This window comes from Hoplias malabaricus, chromosome 4 (genome assembly GCF_029633855.1).
Source record: "Hoplias malabaricus isolate fHopMal1 chromosome 4, fHopMal1.hap1, whole genome shotgun sequence".
Lineage (NCBI taxonomy): Eukaryota > Metazoa > Chordata > Actinopteri > Characiformes > Erythrinidae > Hoplias > Hoplias malabaricus.
This window is the reverse complement of record NC_089803.1, coordinates 63,411,121-63,435,046: the sequence shown is the minus strand read 5'-3', so window position 1 is coordinate 63,435,046 and position 23,926 is coordinate 63,411,121. Positions and strand designations below refer to the sequence as shown.

General features: G+C 36.6%; 1 protein-coding gene across 1 annotated transcript in view; it reads right to left on the bottom strand.

Annotated features, from left to right (window-relative positions):
• ppfia2 (PTPRF interacting protein alpha 2) overlaps nt 1-23,926 on the bottom strand; it is a 55,084-nt gene that overhangs the window by 5,715 nt on the left and 25,443 nt on the right. Inside the window, exons 12-27 of the mRNA XM_066668558.1 lie at nt 23,173-23,311; nt 22,594-22,811; nt 21,176-21,416; nt 20,962-20,991; nt 20,605-20,732; nt 20,003-20,181; nt 19,435-19,525; nt 12,073-12,154; nt 8,752-8,952; nt 7,205-7,267; nt 4,117-4,149; nt 3,676-3,851; nt 3,023-3,120; nt 1,321-1,496; nt 849-917; nt 269-413 (exon numbers count right to left, since the gene is read on the bottom strand). Coding sequence (XP_066524655.1) covers nt 269-413; nt 849-917; nt 1,321-1,496; nt 3,023-3,120; nt 3,676-3,851; nt 4,117-4,149; nt 7,205-7,267; nt 8,752-8,952; nt 12,073-12,154; nt 19,435-19,525; nt 20,003-20,181; nt 20,605-20,732; nt 20,962-20,991; nt 21,176-21,416; nt 22,594-22,811; nt 23,173-23,311 — 2,069 coding nt within the window. The remainder of the gene's footprint in view (nt 1-268; nt 414-848; nt 918-1,320; nt 1,497-3,022; nt 3,121-3,675; nt 3,852-4,116; nt 4,150-7,204; nt 7,268-8,751; nt 8,953-12,072; nt 12,155-19,434; nt 19,526-20,002; nt 20,182-20,604; nt 20,733-20,961; nt 20,992-21,175; nt 21,417-22,593; nt 22,812-23,172; nt 23,312-23,926) is intronic.

Below are 23,926 nucleotides of genomic sequence, written 5' to 3'. Positions count from 1 at the left end.
ACCCTCCTCCAAAAGTTACACAGTTCAGTTTCTGCAGTGCTGAGCCTGGAGTAGTAATGACCTATTGACCTATTTTCCTTTTACAGGTCAGTGGAGCATCACAATGCTCCTGTAGCTGTAATTTCAAGGTAAAATTATTACATAGTTTTTCTTTATATGAATTGAAATGTAAGATGTAAATGTTTTTGGGCCCACTGTAGATTTGCAGGTGTGTCCAGTAAAGCCTTTAACTGACAGGTGTGTGTGTGTGTGTGTATGTGTGTATTACCATCTGGTGGCAATCTTCGAGAGTGTGCTGATGTGGCTGTAAGGCGAAATCCTGCTGGCAGAGTCTCTGCAGATCCAGGCATCATACTGATCCCATGAATGTCCCGAGGAGGAAACTGCCTTCTCCATGAAGGTCCTCGAAATTCCTGATTATCATTGCACACACACACACACACACACACAAACAAACATACACACTATATATCTCAGTACCCAGAACTGATTTAATATTGATTAACTATTCTGACCAAATCATAAATCTACCAATAAATATTTATTTATATTGATAAAGTATTTTTGAGGTATTTTCAACAAAACTAACATGCTGTTCTGTTTCTTTGTATACTGGCTGGAGATATACACGTTTAAAGGAGGAGAGGTGTAGCCCTTCACTCACAACAACACAAATCATCTGGATGGTTATCAGAGTTAACTGGGTACTCTTTATTGCCAAAGCATTTTTCTGAAAGATGGGTATTAGCAGATTTTTCTCCCAGTTTTTTTGCAATAACAGCTTCTATGGCTTAGAAAATTATTTATACCACATGCTGGATCATTTCTGTGAGGACAAAAACACAAACCTCATCAAGACGTCTCTCCGTTCCCAGGGCAAGCAGGTTGTTATACTCTCTCTCCAGGATCTGACGGGCCTACAGGGGGAAAGGGTCTGGGTATTTAAAGCAGACATGAAAATTTACCTATTGCTTATCCTTAATACCTACTGATTGTCTAAAAAAATAGGGATTTAGTATTTTATATGTTTATCTGCATTTGTGTTTATGAGTTAGACCTGAGTTTATAGAAAGAGTAATATACACATAAGTAATACACCTAGGAGTGTTTAGGGATTTAAATCAGAAGATCCAGAAACAACAAACAATGAATACATGGTTTAAGGTTTGTTTGTGAAGTTGCATATACAATAAACATCCTTGAAAAAATGTCCTTAAGAAGACATCCTAGGAAATGTGGCCTTGAAAATGAATTCTTGAAACTGCATCCTTGATTCTGTGGAAATTTGCCAGGCTTCTGTGTCTATGTGTGTCTGTTTACCTGAGTATTTTGGTTAGGAATCTGCAATAATAACGCCAAGCTGCTATAGTCAAAGTTGTCATCGAGGGCAATGAGTGCTCCATGAACTCCACTCTCCAACAGGATGTTGGCATAATCACGGAGGCCAATGCTCTGAACCCAACGAATCACACGTTCATTGCTCCACACCAGCACATCTATACACAGAAACACACATGCAAGCAAGCACACACACACACACACACACACATAGACACACACACATACAAACCGAGAATGTATCAGTTCTGTTTTAAATATGGCGGCCCACTCTATAGCGCTTCATTCAAACAATCTGTGTTGCATTTTATAGACACGTATAAAAACCCCTAGGGTTGCACCGGGAACCACAATTATTAGGTTGGAAATGATTGAAAATACAGAATAATTTATACAGAATAATAATAGGGTGACCAGACGTCCTCTTTTACCCGGACATGTCCTCTTTTTTAGACTTAAAAAAATGTCCGGCCGGAATTTCACAAACGTCCGGGATATTGTTTTTCTAGAGCTTACATAGAACTTCGAGAAGCGGTTCGTTCACAAACTAGTCCCGCCCTCCCCTACTCCGTTTGGTTCGCTTGAGTGAGAAGGGGGCGTGGTGAAGTAGCCTAAAATCTTCTGATTGGACGGTCTGACTGTAGAGCTACCGTTATTGGTCGATAACCTTCTCTGTAAACATTTAATTGGTCAGTCTGCACGTCAGTATTCGTGCCCCCCCCCCCCCCCCCCTTACTCTTTAGCTTCATGGCTAGCTGCAGCTGTTTCAGGGTAATACCCACTTTAACTTGCTATTTTTCGACAGCGAGTCACACCAGAACAAGTTGAAGTTTCCCAGGTTTTATTCAGTTTCAAGCATTTGACGCAAATGTAACGCGAGAAAGAGTAAAGAACAGAACAAATCTGTCCTGTTTACAAGTGTTACAGTAAGGTACACAGCTTTAGTACGATCATATTTTTTTGTTTTATTAATATATTACGTCATATTCACATATTTTACATTAACTTTAATTGGGTGCGTGGCGGGTTCTTTTTTGCTCATTTTAATCATATTGTGCTTTGCTGGTTTGTCTGCTGGGATGTTAAATAGTTGTGTTCAATAAATATTTTTAAATAGCTGTTTAGTAATCTAAAATACATGTAGATTTTTTAATTTATCCACTGTTGAAAAAGTGGTACAAATGAATGAAACACTGCAATAACCCATTTTTGATATTTCAGTGCATTCCTACACAACACTTTATTACACTGTTTTTCTGGTGGAATTGACTACTACAGTAATACAGCTACTTGAACCCAAATACATTACATAGTAAGGATGCAAGACATTTGATGAGTTAATCTGTTAGCAAGGTTTGTAGCTAAATGTTTCAAATAGATACCAGATAAAGACAGATAACACAAATTATGTTTCATAAAACAATGAGTTATTCTAATGACATAAAAAGTTATGAAAGTTCCTAGACTTCTGAATTGTTGTAGGGAATTAGTAAAGACATCTAAACCTAACCCTAAAGTTAAATTCTGTACCAAGAGGTAATCATCCTGCTCTTTTAGAAAACTGACCTTATTTGAACACCACCTCATGTCATTATGTCATTTTGAGGACCACTGATAAAAGCATAAACCTACATATTCACACACACACACACACACACACACACACACACACACACACACACACCTCTCATCTCATGCTGGCTGCTCTCTCGTCGTCTCTCCAGCTCTTTGCGATCGTAGTTTAGCTTCTTCAGACACATAATCCCATACTGTAGACTCGTTCTGTTAAAAAACACACAACCATCAGTTAACCCACAGCTTCACACATATATACTTCAGTGGACGACACTATAATCCCCAAAAGACTGAGCACATCTATCATTCCTCTAAAGCTTCAGAGCAATTTTGGAACATTAATGTGGGGAATTGATGACATTTAGCCACTAAAGCATTAGTGAGGTCATGTTCTGATGTTGGATGATTAATTCTGCACTCCAAGTTCCAGTGCTACAAAGCCCATTTTGCTGGGGCTTTATACCCTCTAACGCTTAAAATAAGTGACCACAGGCTCATGAGTATTCACAAGTGTCCCAATTAGTTTCAATCATTTTTATGATTGCGCCCAAAATGGGTGCAGCTTAATGTAGCTGTATTCAAAGACAAAAAAAAAAACTTCAGGACTTTTAATAAAATGACACTGAGATCTTTTGATTTCTTCTTAACTTCTAATATAAAACAGCTTTTTTATATATATATATATATATATATAAATATTTTTTTTTTTACACACACATACACAAGTATATAATTCTACGTTTCTGGTGTTTTGAATGCTACCTGTGAAAGCTGTCCACCATTTTCAGGTGCACTCTGAGGTCCTTCTTGGTCAGGTGATCCAGCATTCGAGCATCCACCAGACACTCCATAAAGTAGCTGCGATACTGAGGTAGTCCTAGACTGGGCAGCCACTCGTTACCAATCCATTCATGATTCATATCTCCATATGCCAGGGTCTATCACAAACATATTCATATGGGCACTTTCACAACTAAACCATTTATCTCTACTTCTGTTTTTTATTTTGTGAAATAAAAACCTCCAGCTCCCTTGAAACCTCCAGCTGACTGAAATAAGTCTTACAGTATACGCTATAAAAAACAGATGCTTTTATCTACCGCGATAATGTACACGTACATCTGACTATCTACTGCTCTTCAGTTTTAAATGTAATACTGTGGTTCTGAGAAAACAATATCAACACTTGCACTTTTTTCTTACCTGAGACCAGCTTCCCTCTTCTGAATCAGATTTCTGTCAGCATTAAAGTGGACAAAAAATGGCAGCGTTAGAGTATAAAGCAGCACACAATATCTTATTTTACACACTGATTAAAATACATAATTTAATTCACGTTAAAATGAATTTCAAACTCCATTTTCAGAAAATTTGTGATTTATTTTTTATAAATCCAACAAAAACAAGAACCTGTTTATTCTTTCAAAGCTTAATATAAATGACAAAAGCACAAAGAAACGATTTCCAATATTTCCCTGACCAAACTGTGTTTTGTAAACATTCATTCATTCATTAATTCATTCATTATCTGTAACCATTTATCCAGTTCAGGGTCGTGGTGGGTCCAGAGCCTACCTGGAATCACTGGGCGCAAGGCGGGACTACACCCTGGAGGGGGTGCCAGTCCTTCACAGGGCAACACACACACACACACACCTACGGACACTTTTGATTCGCCAATCCACCTACCAACGTGTGTTTTTGGACTGTGGGAGGAAACCGGAGCACCCGGAGGAGACCCACGCGGACACAGGGAGAACAGACCAACTCCTCACAGACAGTCACCCAGAGCTGGAAATGAATCCACAACCTCCAGGTCCCTGGAGCTGTGTGACTGTGACACTACCTGCTGCGCCACCGTGCCGCCCCGTTTTGTAAACATAGACATTACAATTTGATATCTACAACACACTGAAAAAAGATGTGTTAGATCACTTTGGTTTTTACTTAAACTTTTTAGTATTTGGGAACTGAGGATAATTGCTCTAACTGTTATAACTGTTGTAAACTGTTGTAGTTTTGCAAGTTTTGCAAGCCCATCCTTGCTTGATACATGTCTTCAACAGCTCAACAGTCTATGGTCAATATTGCCTGATTTCCCTCCTGTGAACCAGAAAAGACAGATCTGGACTGCAGGCATGCCAGTCAAACACACACCCTCTCTGTTGATGAAGCTGCAATACAGCTGTAAAACTCCTCACAGTCACCTGAAGCCAGACTTTAACCCACAACCTCAAGGTGCCTGGAGCTGTGTGACTGCGACACTACCTGCTGCGCCACCCCTTGCTCCTAAATAACTTGGAATAAAATAGTTTTACATTGACTTCCATTGAAAGATATTTTTCATTTGCAATGCCAGTTTTTTCCTTCTCGTGTAAAGTTACTATTTTGGGAGATACATGTTTTTAATTGGACAGCGCTGACGTATGGCGGATCATTCTCAGTGATGCAGTGACACTGACATGGTGTTGGAGCGTTAATGTGTTTTGTGCTGGTGAATCAGATACAGCAGAGTGGATTAGACACAGCAGCGCTGCTGGAGTTTTTCAACACTGTGTCCACTCTATAGACACGCCTATATCATTGGTCCACCTTGTAGATGTAAAGTCAGAGACAGCAGCTCATCTGTTACTGCACAGTTTGTGTTGGCCGTCCTCTGATCCTTCATTGGTGGACACAAGACACTGCCCACAGGATGCGTTTGGCTAGATATGTTGAATTTATAAGGCTTTATAGACTAAATTTTAAACTGAGATTTCTCTGGATTTCCTGAATCTTTTCATAATATAATGTACTTCAGATAGTGAAAGACTTAAATTCTTACCAATCTTGCACTGAGAAATATTCAATTTGTATTTTGGAACACATTTTTAAGTCATGACTCATCTGTGCTTGCAAAGACTAATCCTTTGGCAAATTATTTCACACTTATTTTACCCCATGACAGTTTTTTTCAGTGTGTTGCATGCATTAATTAAAAATAAATTGTTTCAATTTATAAAATACACATAAACTTGTCAGTGAAAAATAAAAAAATCTTTTGTATTAAAAGTTCAAGGGAATTAACAAACCAGAATTTTGTTATTATTCCATTTCACAGAAACAAAACCAAAACACATTTTCTAGGAACAGGTTTGTAGATGTGACAGATTTATAATAAAGCACATTCCTTTTTAAATCCTCAATACTAAATAAATAAATAAATAATAAAATAATTCCTTATGCAATGACCTACTGTACTGTGTTTTACTCTGTAAAATTTTAGGCACATGAGGTTATGAGATTTAAAAATCTACTTATCTGAGCTTAAAAACAAACAAACAAACAACAAATGATGTCCATCATTAGAATGAAACCAAATAACATTATTCCAGTGAGTGTGATATTCTGTGTGAGAATGTGTTGGTTTAACTTTATCCAAATCTCTTCTCGTGGAGTCCATATTATTTGAGGTTATCATCCAATACCTAGTTTTACTGGTTAATAAATAATGATTTTAAATAATGTGTGCTGTTGATTTAACAAATTCATGCGATCAAGGAGAATCTGAACAAAACATCACTCTTCAAACTCACTCACACCTACCACTTTAAAGAAACAAATTATATATTTGTTATTTTTTATATTATTATTTTTTTGCATTTACTATGATTATATATAATTTTATACAAGCACCACACTTACTGAAAAGGCTTTAGTTTAAATATATATAATTATCTTAGGTGCCTAAGACTTCTGCACAGTACTGTATGTAAATTTGTAGTTGTGTAGATTGAAGATGTATTAAATTCTACTGCTAATTATATCTCTGGAACAAGTTGTGTTTTAAGCCTTGTCAAAGTCTGGACAATGCTAACATAGCAACAAAGCTAGCACAATAAAAGAATCCCAAAGACACAATAGTGGAAAGAAGAGAAAAAGTATTTTATTGTCTACATTTCTATATATCGTTTTGTCCGTCTATGTTGTCAAGTGGTATAGAAGAATCTCAAAATTAATGTGTTTCAGGTTTAAGTGATTAATAACTTAGTTTCAAGACTAATATATATATATATATATATATATATATTTTTTTTTTTTTTTTTTTTTTTTTTTTTTTTGGGCTAAATAACTTCAAAAAATTAAAAAATCAAAATGCAAAAGGACAAAACAGAAAGGACAAGCATGTGTGTATTTCAGCAGCTGAATGTAAGTCGATACAGAAACAGACAAATGGGAGGAAAGGAGGAATGTGATTAAAAAAGTAAGAGGGATGGACAGAAAAAGAAATTATGTACAAGGGGAAACTGACCGTTTTAGAAGGGGCTGCGAGCGTCTCCATCTCCTCATGGGTCACCCACACGTTGCCTGAGGGCTATGTGGGTGGAGCCCAGAGAGAGCAGTCATCCAGTGGGAAGGGCAAGCAGTGTTAAAGAAGAAGAGCAGCACCACTGTAAGCCAATAGTGTTACAGCATCATGGTCAGATAATGAGCTTTAAGCCCCACACGTTCTCGCAAACAGAACCCAGATAGAACTCTATATGTCTATATGGCAAAATAGCAAGAGATTTCCATTTTCTGAAGTTAGTCTTTGGAAAGCTATGAGAACATGTTTTTATCCAAGAGAATGTGTTACAGAGAGTAATGTTATATTGGGCTACCATCCAATCTGCTACTTGTTACTAATATAAATAACACACAAGAAGGCATGCTAAAGGTTGAGAAGATCCATTAACTAATATCTGTCTGTTTTTAGAGGATTATTTGAGGATTAATTCCCTCTTGTTGGTTTTTGGCTTATTTAACTATGTTTTGACAAAAGGCAACCAGGGTATATAATGTGACATAAAGCATTTTAGCCAATCACACTACATCGATTCATATATTCATACTGTGAGGAGGCTTGCTTAGAAAAGATATACTTTATCAACTATAAACATTGCTGTATCTCTTAATTTTGATTTGATTTTAATGGTTGATTGTTGCTAGGTTACATGTGAATAAATTGAAGTTGCTTTATTGTAAGATATTTCTATTAGTAGAATGATATTTAGCCAATCACACAGTATGTTTGTAACTACATTTGTTATAATCAGAAAAGGGTACTGTGATGGAAGTGTTTGCACTGATTGAAACATTAAATCATCATAATGCTCATTCCTATTACACGCACACTGACAATATGTTACTTATGTTACACACTTTTTTTTAAAGACAGATGTTAAACGTTGTAAAGCCAGAAGGTTGAAATGAAGGCTATCTGCAACATGCACTGTTAAAGTGGTTAGTAATCCACATACAACACATGAGTTAAAGCTTCACAGAAAACAGTTGGGAATGTTATTAGTTTAAATAATGTCTTAAAAGTAACTGTGAGAAATCGAATTGGCACACAGTCTGCCAAGACATCTACAGTGTCTGAAGTTTTCTTACGTAGTTTTAAAGTGGAGCTATGTGCTCAAATTTCTTCATAGTACAAATAAAATATATAAAGGATACGTGCCTGACCAAAGTTGTCGTATTAATAAATAAGCACACAGAAGGCATTTTGATTCTGTCAGGTAGGAAAATTAATGTCATGTTGACCAGAGAATCCAGCAACAAAAATATAAGCTTGAAAAAAATTTAAGCTTACTTCAGGGTGCAATAATATATATTTTTCATTGGTAAAAAAGCACATTGGTTTCACACTGGTGTCACACTTGGATTTCCTTCCATGGGCATGACTCTGACAACACAATGAGGCATAAACCAATTGTATATAATGTATATAATGACAGTGTTTATAAAGAGAGTATATGTGTGTGTGTGTGTGTGTGTGTGTGTGTACGCGTGTTCGGTTTGTGTATGTTTACTCACAGTTCTGGTTGTGGGTGGGGCTGAGGGGCTAGTTAAAGAGACCATTTCTTGGATGGCGAGTCTGAGTTTGAGGCGGTGCAGAGGGTTACTGATTCCAATCTCTCTCTGGATCTCAGTGTCTGATAGCGCTGACATGATCGCTCCACTTTTCACATTCGCTCGACATGCTGCGACGTACCACGCTGGCATTCCCAACCACAGCTACAAACACAACACACACATGGTGACACATCAGACATCTAAAGCTCAACAATTTGCAGTAAACACCTAATCACATTTTGTTTGACCAATATCACTATTTTAATGTCAGTATTTTCAACAAACTAAACACCAGCCTTTATTTCTCCCCAAAAGAAAATCAGTAACATTCGTTTAGCTATTTGATTTGGGCGTATGAGAAAACTAAACAACTCAGAATGTTTAAAGAGCAGATTCCTTACATATCCAGGGACTGGGAAAACAGACTGGGAAAAAGAGTGTAATCATTGGCAATGATAAAGCAAATGAAATCATTTCTTGCTATGAAACTGCTACCACTAGATGGAGTCACTGCAAAATGAAAGAAATTAGAAAATAAGACAAACTGCTCTGCCATTATGCCATTAATTTTGTTGGAAAATGAACTTTTTCACAGAGCAGTTTGTCTTATTTGTAATTTGCACATTTGTCCATTGTGGGCTTAACACCTGATTAAGTTCTTATGAGTTTAATATCTACAAAGGGCAACAAAAATGTCATGTACCATTTTAATGTAGATATTTATTGTCACTCTACAAAGAAATTTTTAACACAGCAGCTGCCACATTGTGTGATATTTATGATGAACCAATAGAAATGCTCCAAAATTACTTGAATATAATCTCTTTACATTGACTTCCATTGAAAATGAAGAAGGTATATTTCTTTTCCTATAAATGTACTACTTTGGAGATACATGATATTCTTTGGACAGCAACATTATTTACATGAATCTAAGAGCAATTCTGAGTAGTTTGTTCCTTATTTGCTGGAGTAATAGTCTTTAATCTATCAGGAGGGCTTTTTACCAGCTGTTAGAACATTGCTGTGCGGATTAGAATGAGTTCAGCTATAAGACCATTGAGGTCAGGTACTGATGATTGGATGATTAGTTATGAATCAAGCGTATCAACCACACATCTCCATCACTCCTGAGAATACAGTTCCACTGCACCACAGTCCAAAGCTCCTTGGGCTTCATTGCCCTCTGGTTCATATTTGGAACTGGGCATGGTGGCCTTAGTCCAGGGGTGCATTTTTTAATTTGAATACTTTTCTATGAACGTTATACAAACTGTGTATGCACAAAACATCTCTGCAATAATAATTTTAAGGGGTCTCATTCTTCATTTCAGAAGAAACACTGAATAAGCAAGTGCCCAACCATTCCTGGACATAGAGTGTATTAGTATTAACAACAATAAACAGACAGTTGACATCAAAACACTTATGTAAGTCTGGATGTCTGGATAAGAGTCAGCTAAATGCTATAAGTGTTAATGTTAATTTAAATGTGATTTAGAAAATGATGAGAATGTTATTAAATTGATCTCACGAATTATAACCTCATTAGTGCTATAATAGAGAATTGATTAGTGTGGATGGTTCAAAGAGCAGGTTAATGTGTGTGTGTGTGTGTGTGTGTGTGTAACAGAAGTAAAGTGATATGCTGATGTACACACATCTCTCTGCTGCTGCTGATGTGATAATGCAGCACACATTGACCTCAGCTCTGACACATGTTCATTATTAAAATACAGTGAAAATGTGCCTGGCTGGCATTTCTCAGTTTTCACACGGTTAAATCTGCTACAACTGACTCAGCAAATTAAAATTGTTATATATGTTTATGGAAAATTAATTCAGAAGGGTCACAAAATCTGCTGTTTCATTAATGCCAAGGACAGAAGTTCAGATATGTGATGCTGACTCTTATACACTTTTAGAGAGTGAACTTTTCTGGTTCACATATCCTGTACATTTATCCTCCCTATTTAGAAAAGTGTTTTACTTTTATGTAATTTCCAGAGACAGTATAATTTCTCTTCTTGTTTAAGTTCTTGATTTTGTCATGAGCCAGATTAGCTGTATTGCCAACAATTATCTAGACTGCCATGACAACGGAGCTTTGATTGGTCGACCTAATGTTTCTTAGATCCGTCAGTTCATAAAATCATGCCGTCTCAGTGGAATCAGTTCTGGACATTCTCTGGCCACTTTATTAGAAACTCCTCACCCTTGATGGTGTACAGTTAGTGACCGCAGCTCACCTGCTGATGCACCATTTGGTGTTACCATTAAACTTAAAGTTAATAGATCTTAAGCAGTTTTTAATAAAGTGACCAGAGTCTGATTCAGCCTAAATTGTCCAGGGCCAAGTTGTAACTCTGGTGGTGATTCATGGTGAACCCAAACCATTGTTAGAGTTCTTTAATTACACAACCACAATTTATGTAGAAATAAATTACTTGGGAAGCTAAAGGTTTTTAGTTTTCTTACTAATTAAGTTCTTCTGACTCCTCAGGGCCCGCTTTAAATTTAAATGCACCAATAATTGCTTATGAATATCTTCCCAAAGTCTAATAAATGTTTGCTGTATTTCACCAGTATTGATCTCCTCTCGCTGTAGAATGCGTGGTCCTATAATGGGTAAAGCTTACGCAAGCTTTACCGTACAATTAAACAAAGCTTACATGGCTCATCCCTCTCTCTGAACAATCTTGTACTCAAGCCCAGCCATTCCGAATCTCACGCAGAGTAAACCCAGCACTTGTTCTGAGCCTCACGCAGAGTAAACCTTCTTCTTCCTGTGTTCGCCATGCTGCCTATCTATAATTGGCTGGTAACTCCATTGGAGAGATCAAAACCTCAGTAAACATTAAAGATATGTGAAAACACAAATGCAGTTTATCGTAGAAAGGTAAAAAAAAAAAAAAAACAGCTTCTCTGTCTTAAGGCCATAACATTTTTGTTTACCAGGGCTGTTACACATGTTCATTACAATGCTGGGACCACGCCCACAGTTTTTAGAGAGGTCTGATGAGAGCATTTCAGTGACTTTTGAGGAATATTTTATTACATGTCTGCTTTTTATTTGCTGAACGCTTCACATAACATGCAAGTATAGTGTTATACAAAAAGTTCAGTATATCAAAAGAGGCCTCAGGTTTATTTTAAACACATTTAACTAAAACCATTTTCATCACTACTGATGTTTTAGTAAAAATATATATCACTCCCACAGACCCAAAAACTACAATTGTTATGATTCCAGTCTTGATGTGAGATGAGGTCTTTACTTACCTCCAGCCAAGCTACAACTGTAGGACCATCCCACTGAGCAAATGGCAAACCTTTCCTCCTTGCCTCTTCTAATAATTCATGCCTAGAGAGAAAGAAAGAGAGAAAGAAAAAGAGAGAGAGAGAGAGAGAGAGAGAGAGAGAGAGAGTAAAAAAGAAGGCAGATTCAGTGAGCATTTGCCAGAGATTAACTGGACAGAGACAGAGATAGAGACAGAGAAAGAGAAAGAGAGAGAGAGAGAGAGAGAGAGAGCGAGAGAGAGAGATGGAGACAGACAGGAGAAAGAAATACTTTATCTCTCTGAGCAGCCAGTATTTCCCTTCCTTTTCTTTTATGTGCATTCAGTGTGTGATAAGAACGAACACATCTTACGTCTTAGCATTTATTCCTCTCTATTTTTTTTCACTCCTCTTGGTGTTTTAATGATAACACGTCCCATGATCCCCTGCCTCTTCTGGCTCTACTCTGAATACAGAATGCTCAGGAGAGCATGAAGAAAACACAGCTATCTTACAAAATCCAGTATCTTTTGGTAATGCTATACAGGCTCATTTTTCACATCTTTCTCTCTGACACACACTCTCTCTCTATCTGGCTGATGTATACTGACTTGGTGAACATCCAAGTTTTTATAGTGCTGTGTCAGTTGCTGTTCTACAGACAGTTCAACAGAGCATGGAGAGAAAGAATAAATTAACAGAGACTATGAATAGGTTTTAAAGGAATACGCTGGGTTTCTTCAGCCCAATCTAAATGTGCTACAGATGCAGCAAATGTATAATCACATTCTGCCTGATCCACAGCACAGTTTTAATCTTAGTGCATTTATTCCAGTTTATAGCACCATGAGAGAAGGGCACTCTAATAAAGTCTGATAAATGTTGTCATGTGGTAGAAATACACAGCTCCTGAGGGAACATCTCTAGAATTTCCAAATGCAGACACCACAGGCGCCTGAGAGACTGGATATTTTGCAGAAAGAAAGCCCAGTAATTATTGAAAATGGACCTTAATATCCCATTATTGCCCTCATAAGGTCTATGTTTGCTAAAGCTGAGGAAACACCACCCTCAGAATCTAATTATTCTGCCCAAGATTTAGCACAACATGGGTCAAAAGTGAAAATGGCAAAGATGCAGATATCTGCAGGCACTTGGCTAATGAACAAACAACAGTGTTGATATATGTATATACTGTAAGAAGTTTGTTTAGGTAGAAATACTAGAATGACTAACAACTAGGTGCTACACTGCAAAAAATAATGTTAGATCAAATTTATGTAGCTAATATTCCCCTTACATATATAAAGTAAGATTATTAAAAGACTGACTTTGCTGAAGCATCTTGTTCTATTTGCTACTTGCTAAAAGCTACTTATCTGTCAAAAAAAATAAGACACTGATTCAAAATAGAATCACTTAGAAATAACAACATGCATCTTAAATTTGGATGAATATTATTACAAAAATCTCACCATGAGAAATATTCGATATATTGACTTGATATAAGTTGGCATCAATGACTAAGAGGTAATATAGCAGTATAGGAAGGCAGGAAAGAAGCTGTTAAGCGATACATTGCTGATTAAATGAGCTGCTTATTTGTGTTATTGCTTATTATTCCATGAACTGTTAGTCATATTAGTATTTGTACCTTAACTAGCTGTCAGATTGGAGTGTATTACAGAAATACAGTAAGTGTTATGTGGACAGTGATAAGTGTGCTGGATGTTCCTCCCTCAGAGGATGGATTAATAATGCAGGAACACATGTTCAGTGCAAAGTAAGGACACTTGAATACATTCTTAGCTAATTTTGCTTTTTATCAGAAGCTGTAGGTAGCAGAAATAAAGATGTTGGGTATCTGCAGATTCTGGTCCAGATTTACTGCCAGGTTTGAATTTTAATTTGATCAAAGCCACTATAAATGACACTGTTGTTAGTGTAAGGACAATCTACTGGAAAAACTACTGGTTTCTGCAAAAAATTCTTTGTGGTAGGTTCAAAAGAATTTAGGGTAGTCATAGCACTGCAGTTTATTATGTTTTTTAGTGGCCTGGATTTGGTAGATTCTCTATTAACATTATTAATATAAACATAAACTGATTCATGTAGAGACTACAAATCAAGACTATTTTGAGCAGTGTAAAGAACAAAATGTAAAAATAATAAATCTGCATCTTCATAAATTGTTATTAATTATTAATATTGTTTAGAACTTTATGGTGGTAAAATGACTTCTGTTAAAAATGTTCTTTTAAAACAGCAGTTATGAAATGTGCATATTATAAATTCTCATTTTACAACCCCCTGCAAGCTTGGCATCAGGAACAAGATAGGAAATCTGACAATAAAAAATGCTTCCATGCTGGTGTAGTTTAAAATTTAGCAATGATTCAGAGAAATTATTCAGAGCTAGTTAGCAATATTATGCTACAAAATGAGGAAATAGAAGAATATTGTGAGCTAAATGACTAAACTGTGCTATTACTCTTAGTAAATTATGCATAAGTTTGTATATTTGTTTCTTTTAGTTTCAGGTTTATTTAGATGTTTTAGCTTAGTATAACATTTTGCCTGTACTTTAAAGAAAAATGTAAATAAACACAAGCTCATCCATGGTTAAGTTCTAAGTTTGGTGTTTGGTTTGACCTTCCTTTGAGACATCAGCATGATCAAAATAATGAAGCAATGAAGCAATAAACCTTTTCCTCCTAAAATGATTACAATTACAAAATGTAATTGTTGAAAATCTAGAGTAGAAAAACACAAAACGTGCAGTGCCATGACTCTCCAGGATTAGCATTATCTCATCTTTAAGTAATTGTTCTAATTCAGCTCTTCTGTGTATTCAAGAGCAGTGATGCAGTCCTTATCTTTACATCTTGATGTGATATGTTCAGGTTGACTGTGTAATGTATGACTGACATCCTCTGAACATACTGACGCTGAAGAGGGAGAAACTCAGTTATGAACAGTAAACAAATCAACAAAGAAAGAAAAGAAAATCCTTAAAGTTGACAATCCATAACCAGAGATGGGACCTGGTTATTGAAATACAGATCACAAAACACTGACAATTACATACACACACACACACACACACACACACACACACACACACACACACACACACACACACACTTGCAGGCTGCAACTAATAATATAATAAAAAATGCTTTCTTTAGTTGTCATTGTATTTATCACTATTTCTCACTAAAATAAATCTATTTAAATTTAGTTTCCTCTCACTTGTTGTGATAACAGTGCCCTCATAATTAAAACTGGTTGACCTACAAAGATTTAAAAAAAAATTGCACACCACTGTTCTTACCTGTTAGAACACGTGGCAATGAGGAGCAGAGTTTTCAACAGCAAACATCAAATTTGTTGGGTAGCTATGTTTTGTAAATCCAGTTTTCTTGAAAAGTTGGAACATAAAATAGATTTACATTTGTTGTTACTAGATTTTTGAGACATTGCATGCTAGCTATTAAGATAAATTTCAAAATAAATTAAAAATGTCACACCAACAGTCTTTTTTTTAGTGATGTTACCTCAGTTAATATATATATTATCTGTTTATCTATCTATATACAGATATATGAAACAGATACATTCATTCATCCTCATTCATTGTCTGTAACCGCTTATCCAGTTCAAGTTCGTGGTGGGTCCGGAGCCTACCTGGAATCACTGCACAAGGCGGGAACATACCCTGGAGGGGCCACCAGTCCTTCGCACTCACACGTTCACTCACACACTCACACCTAACACACCAAACTCCTCACAGACAGTCACCCGGAGTGGGACTCAAACCCACAACCTCCAGGTCCCTGGAACTGTGTGACTGCAACACTACCTGCTGCACCACTGTGCCACCAAACAGATACATCTTGGAAGTAATTTACAGGTCTGACCTTTGAAATGCTTATTTTTACAATTTATACCAGATTCTGAGTGAGAATGTGTTGGTTTAACTTTTTCCAAATCTCTCCTCGAGGAGTCTGTATTACTGAAGTTATGCAATAACATAATTTTGGGAGTAGGAACACACCCAAACTCCTCCTCTCAGCCCTATATATAACACGCAAATTCACGTCATTTCCGTGTCAGACAAACTTGCTTCATTTAGTTCAGAAGACAAATCTCGATTCGACTGCTTCACTACGTCAGCTCGCTCTGGGTCATTCCTGCTGATCCCCACATTCGAAGCCATGTCCGGCCATTATCAAACCCACCGAGCCTCCTGTTTTAAAAAACTTGCTCCGACCTCCACCCCGTCTCCACTCTTTTCTCATATTCATTTATCCAACTGGGGGTTCGGCTTCATATGCATTCATAAGCCACCCTGAACTCCTCCCCAAAGATTTCTGAGTTCACCTCCCTGTTTCAGCCTCTACGGCCTTGGTCCATACTAGCAAATTTGAGGTTATCGTCCAATACCTAGTTTTACTGGTTAATAAATAATGATTTTAAATAATGTGTGCTGTTGATTTAACAAATTCATGTGATCAAGGAGAATCTGAACAAAACATTACTCTTCAAACTCACTCACACTTAATACTTTATAGAAGTATATATATATATATATTAGGTGCCTAAGACTTCTTCACAGTACTGTAAATATATTAAGGTCCAAACCCTAACCTAGTAGTATTTTTAAACTTATACAGAAAACAAATTAACTTTAAGATCACAGAATCAGACATTTAGTTTAATAAAGGGCACTGTAGTTTAAATTTAATGTTATATTGCCTCCCCAAACTTCCTTAAGTGTATTATCTTGCATCAGAGCTGTGGCTAATCATTGCAGCCCTAACACACACACACACACACACACACACACACACACACACACACACACACACAGCAGGAGAAAAGCCTCAACAGAGCAGTTCAAGAACAGGCTTGTTTTGAAGGCACACACAAAACTCTTTCTCTTTTCCAGGCAGAGATGCAAACTGCAGAAGGGAAGAATCACATCATAAGCAGTGGAGTGAAAGAGAAGGCGGCAGGGTTTGGGTATGGGTTCAGGTTTGAGTGGGCGGCTGATGGAGAGATAGAAACATGTCTAAACCCTTCAGAAATAGACACATAACCACAGAGCACATATAGACACACACACACACACACACATACATACATACATGAACAAAATTATGTGGAAAATGCAGCAAGTCTTAGCAACACAAACCAAACTTACCCGCTGATACAGAATCAGATGAGGAGAGATAGAGATAGATAGTTAGATAGATAGATAGATAAATAGATAGAGAGAGAAAGCGAGAGAGAGAAAGAGAGCAAGAGAGAGAGAGATAAAAAGAAAGTGATGGGAGACAAAAATTAAATGCTTGTTATTGCGCATACTGTATGTACAGTACATTCGGTTAAAGCTGTTGTTTATGCCTTATTCACTAGCGTGCACTATTCTATTCATTACTTTAAAAACCCTGCATAGATAAAGGCACTTGGGTGCAAATCTATTGTTTTTGTTTTTGCCTAGTTGAATTATTCATAAACCCTTTAGATACATGGCAATAGTTCTGATCATACAGCATGCAAAAAATCTGTGAAAATGCAATGGTAGAATGAGGACAGGCCTTCCAACAACATATGGCACATTAAAACATAACAAAGTAAAAATAAAGCAAGTCATTTAGCTCATTTTGGCACAAACACGCACACATAGTGAACAGAAAGTAGTTGATCAGGCAGGAAACATCAGGAAACATCTGTAAACATGCTACATATGCATCCACACAGCAGCTCAAGAAGCAACAAGCACTCAGTCCTGCTGCTGTGGAGAGAACAACACACTCCTAGTCTCATTTATGCAGTTTCACACATCAGTAGATAAGAATTAAAACTATCTTATAATTTTAATCATGCAAAGAAAGAGCTGTAACAGATCTGCTTTTAATTGAACTAATATCTATTATATCTATTATGAATTTATAAGGATTAATAATTGTGCAATATGTATTAATACTGGAATGCTGTTATTTACTTTGTCACCAATAATGTGTTATTGTACGTTATAACTCAACAGCATTGTATAAAACCCATTTCCAGAGAAGTCGGGACATTTTGTGAAATGCAATAAACACATTAATCCATCTGTTAATTCTCTTAATTTTTATATTATTTGACAGAACAAAAATTTTCCAAAACTTTCATTGACCAATGTGATTGTGTTTTTTTAAACATAAATAACTTAAGAGTCTGCTATCTAAAATTCACTCCAAAAAAAGTTAGGACAGAATCAAAATAGAGTGAAAAGTTTACAGTATAGTCATGTCACCTTTGTGAAGCATTACACTATAGGTGAATATAAGACATAAAATGGGCATTCACCACATGCTCAGGCTTGGCAGGAAAAAATAGCTTGTCGCTCATCATTTTATTGTAGAATTTGTGAGAGAATTGTCAACCTGTACAAACTGAACATTTTTCAGTGCAAACTGCAAAGAATTTCAGTGTTGATGAAATGAAAAATCAGACAATGGTGGCCACAGACTGCTGAGTAGCAGTCTTGTACATTTCCACTCGTACAACAATTAGTATTTTCAATGCCCAAATAATTAAAAGACAAAGTGGTGTGATCCTGTGGAAAACATGACTCTGTCCCAAAATGTCTTATTTTCTTTGTTGCTGCATTTGTCTGTTGCATTTCTAAAACATGTGCTGACTTTTCTGGAAATGGGGTTTGTATGTCATTATGTACTATAATACATAATTTTTGCATATGATACAATTTTGGAATATGATTTTATACAGTAGGTATAACATTTAATGCATTGCGATTGCAGTCTCTTGACATCTTAAATTTAGTCAATTAGTCATAATTAGATTACTATTGTTACGTTTATTGCTTATTTAAGCAAATTTAATTATTTTACAATTTTAAGCACATCATTTACAGTTATTGTATTACAATTACAGTATTGTAATATGCAAATTATGTTTAAATGTCTGCACAACAGACCTATTCCATTCACTGTGTAATGTGTATTACACTGTAATTTATTTGTAAATGTGCATCTTTATGTAAATGTGCAATAATTCATATCTTGTGTCTACTGCACAGATTTGTTTAATGCATGTGCAGGTTTTATCATTATATTTTCTTCCATATAGTAATTTGGAAATTTCTATGGCACAGTCAGTTTTATTTGCACAATGTACAATGTATTCTATTCACCATGTACTTATTCCACTTTATTTTATTATATTGCTTTTAATTTTTCATGGCTCAGGTTTTAAAAAAAGTTAACATCAGGTATCACACATACTTTCCTGATCTTTATGTATCAGGATATCAGCATTGTAGTGGTTGGTGTTTTTGTAGTGTTTATCACTCACTTCTTCTTCAGTCTTCTGTCTTTTTCAGCCTGAGTGCCCAGTTTGCCCACTGCCATGTCCTGACCCAGCAACTCTGGATCAGAAATATTTCCTAATCAGGTGAGGAGAATTATCAGTTAATACACAGCTACTAAACAAATAAATAAAATTAACAAACAGCAACAAATGAAAAAGCTCCATAAAAACATTTTCTTGCAATTGATTTTACTTCATTCATGTAATTATTTAACAGATTAAAAATAATTCTTGTTCTAATATATCTATTATTTTAAATTTAAAATGGATAAACAGCAGTGCTCTTTGTATATTTTATTCTGTTTATTATTCAAGTTTAGGAATATTTTTGAGGGTGCAACAGGCTATTAAAAAATTCTGAAAGTAAAATCATACAAGTCTATTAAATGACAATCAATCGAATGAAAATGAATGAAAATGTCAAATATATTGAAATATGTGTTCATTTTTCAAGAACTTTTTGTAGATCACGGATGCAGAAAGAAAAAATTAGAAAAATACACTTCATTTACATTTCTATAAAGAGAGGAATCTATTTGAAAGCATGCAGTACCTTGTCCTGGTCCCATCATCTCCTTCCCCAGCTGTCCCAGTCGACCTTTCTCTTTCTTCCCAAACAGACGCCCAATAGATGATTTTATTCCTTTTTTCTTCGGTTGTTTGTGAAGAGAGTCCTGGCTGCTAGCGACACTGCTCAGAGCACTGGCTTCAGTCTCCAATGTAGCAGCCAGACTGTACACACACACACACAAGAGTATGGATACATTCAGAATGAAAAGCTAGAAACATTCATTCATTCATTCATTTTACTGTATTTTACTGTAACTGCCTGATTGAATCATGGGGTGCAAGGCAGGAACACACTCTGGATAGGGTGCCAGTTAAAACTAGAAATGTTTCTTTCCAAACTCGGAGCAGAAGGAAGTTGTTGATTTAATGAATGTAAATTTTTTTAAATTATTCTATCCCAAGCAGTGCTGGATCATTTCTATTGGTTCACTCATCCACTCTTTACAATGAGTGAAATCATGTACTTCTGCATATTGCGTATACAGATATTCAGTTCTACACAAACAACTCCATAAATAGCAGAGTGATGGATTAGCTATATTCAATAATTATTTTATGTGTCTAACAGTTTTAAAATGCACTCACCGAGCGTCATTGTGAGAGGATGCTGGGAGTGTGTGTGTCATGCGAACTTGGCGAGGCGTTGGAGGAGGAGAGGTTTCACACTTTATTGTGGCCTTGTCCTCACGGCCATCCTCATCTACAGCAGCAATCTAAAATCACACACATGCATATACAAGTCATAAACAGTAATACACCATTATATATGGTCATTCTCATTCATAGACAGCCATAGATTGTCAAACATTGTCATAAACAACTAGAGACCTATGCAAAATACAGCAAACCACACACACATTTATTTTTATCCATCTCTCTCTGGCAGTGCAGTATGTAATAAAGCTGTACAAAGTATTTAATGCTAGTATGAAGCTGATGTACCTTTCTCCTGTGCTTCCTCAGGTCACTCGGCTGTGAAAACAGAGAAAGTAATTTAAAAATTCAAAGATTACTATGTATTTATTTACCTTTACATCAAAATACTTCACTGTTTGCAGACATCTTGCTTTCTGGTAAATGGTAATTTTTAGTTAAATAAGAAAAGATCCCTGTAAAGTTGTAGTGTATATTAATGTACGTGTAGGTGTTTGTGTACCAGGGTCATGACTCCCATACGCTCCATGTCGCGAGCAGGGCTGCGGGGAGTTAGTTTGGGGGTGGAGTGTCCACTGGGAGGGGAGGAAGATGCCAGGGAGGAGGCAGTGGCCGATGCCGTGATTGAGGCTGTGGGGTGGTGAGCTCGAGCCAGATTCAGTCCCTCCAGACTTACACTCGCCACTCGGTTCTCTATCTCCTCAGCTCTCAGCTCTGTGGACTCCTTCTCCTCTTGAATCAGCCTGAAAACACAGATATACATAAAGACACACACACAAACACAATATATATATATAGTTGCGTTTCTTTAGACAGTGGCGAACTGTGTTAAGTAAAATTGATTTTACAAAGTGCCAAGCCCAGTGGAGTATGCTCATCAGAATAGTAGCATGATGGTTCCTCCAACAGCACTGCACAGGCTTGATGGTCACGCATATTCAGCCACAGTTTTTGCAGAGATTTCCCGACTCCCTGAATCTTTTCACGATATAAGGAGTAGCACTGCAGTCTTGCACTGGAAGATGAACGGTTGGAACTGGATGACAACAAATACTTCAAAATCTTGGCATAATGAGCCACAGCCATTTTTTGTTTGCAATGACTGAGCCTTTGGTGAATGCTCCTTTATATTCATCTTCTTAAAGTGTAATATTTCAAAACAATGTAAAATGAAGTTTCAATTAAATCTTCACTCTTATTTTGCCCCATCCACACTCTTTGAAGAGTATTTCAGGCACCAAATTCAAATTTTGTATTTACAAAACACTGCAATTCTTTTGGTGCAAAGGTTTGAGTGACATAACAACAAATAGCAAAAATGATTGTGGCCTTTTTCTTTTGACTCTCAGTAATATTTACACAGTGTGGCTGAGTTTTTCTTCTAAAATGAACCAGACTGAGCTTTAATATTGTTGATTATCAAAAAAAGACCAAGATAACATGATAATATGCATTGAAAACAGTTTGAAAATTTGGAGTCCCCAAAGGTTTAAAGGCCAACGTACAATTGTGAGGAAAAGATTGGGCACCACTGAACAAATTATATATTTTTTTAAATATGTGGACACATCCTGTACCGGGAACAATCACAAATCTTTTACTGCAAATAGTTTTAGTGAATAAAAAATGCTATATTTTTGCATGGTATTATTTTTCACCAGTATATTTATTTCAGCCTTGTGAAGGTCTGGCACTGCCTCCAGGGTGTGTTTCCACCTGGCGCTCATTGATTCCGGGTAGGCTCCGGACCCACCGCGACCCTGAACTGGATAAGTGGTTACAGACAATGAATGAATTAATTAATATTTATTTCAGCAAAATGGGTGTTGTCTGAAGAGGATATTCTCATTCTCGTGTCCTCTTTTCTGAAACTGAAGTACAAAATTTTAGCACATGGTAGTAGTTACCCATTAAACTCACCGTATTTCTTTGTTGATGGCGTCAAGTTGTTCCTGCAACATCATGGCAAGGGTCTGGGCATCTGAGTGACCCCCAGGAGAAAGCAGGTCCATGGAACTGAACAGAGTTTCTCTGTCATCATCATCAATGTCTGACATTTCTGTATCACTCTCAAATGGATGAGCTCCCAAAACTCCAAGCTGCTGAGATCTCCACTCGTGTTCTCCCAGAGACTTCGCCTAGATGAGCATTTTACAAGGAGGAATATCATATTATTTCTGCCATTAAACAAGAAATATGGTCAACATAAACAATATCATTACACTTCCTATGAATACTGTATTAAATTTGCTTTATAAATGCATACCTGAAATTTATGTTGGTGGTTTCTTTAAGAACTTATAATTAATAAGGACCTGAAAAATACTTTATAAACTGTACAAGACTTTTTAACTGCTGGTCTTATAAATGATACCATTTGGGCTATAACTGGCATGCTACTTAGGAAGGGGATGCCATGTTGAGAGACATGTAAAGTGTATGGAATGGAGTATACAGAGCGCATGGAGAGTAATTTCTATGGTGTGTGTGTTGAGAGACCTTCTGCTCATCTCTTCGGAGTCCCAGCCGTCCTCTCCGTGGTCTCCGGATAACTTTAGCTGAGCGATAGTGATCAGACTGAGTCTCAGCCAGAGATCCTAGAGAGTATCGTAACTCTGTGGATGCATCCAGGTGAGACCTAGAATAAACATACACACAACAAATTTAATATATAATCTTATAGATACCATTATACAATTATCTACTGAAAAAGTGAGAGTCACCATGTAAAAAATTTAGCAGTGAATGTGATCGTTTTGGTGAGAAAGAAGCAGGAATCATTCTCTATTTACACCAGCAGGTAATTCTGTCAATTTGACCAAACTTTAAAGATTATTTTCCCATTTCACCAAACCTAATGCCATTTATGTGGTCATGACACAGCTGGGACAATTATGACCCTAAATATTATTCAATACGTTCCTAAAATAAGACATTTTAAGAAGGAGTTTGTTACCCTTTACTACTGTAACAGCCCCTATTCTTGGAGTTGAAACATAGCTGTAAGGTTTGATGCCATTCAGCCACAGGAACTGATTTTTTTGATAATAAGTTCTGCACTCCAGCTCATCCCAAAGGTAGTGGATGGAGCTCCATTAGTTCAAAGAACATAATTCCACTGCTCGGAAGTTGGGGATTTCATATCTTATCTTTCTAGCCCACACAGCACGGAGTCACCTTAGGCTCATGTGTCTGTAATTTAATGTGTTCTATTTAATTTCATGTTCTTCTATAGTGATTATACAATGTGGAT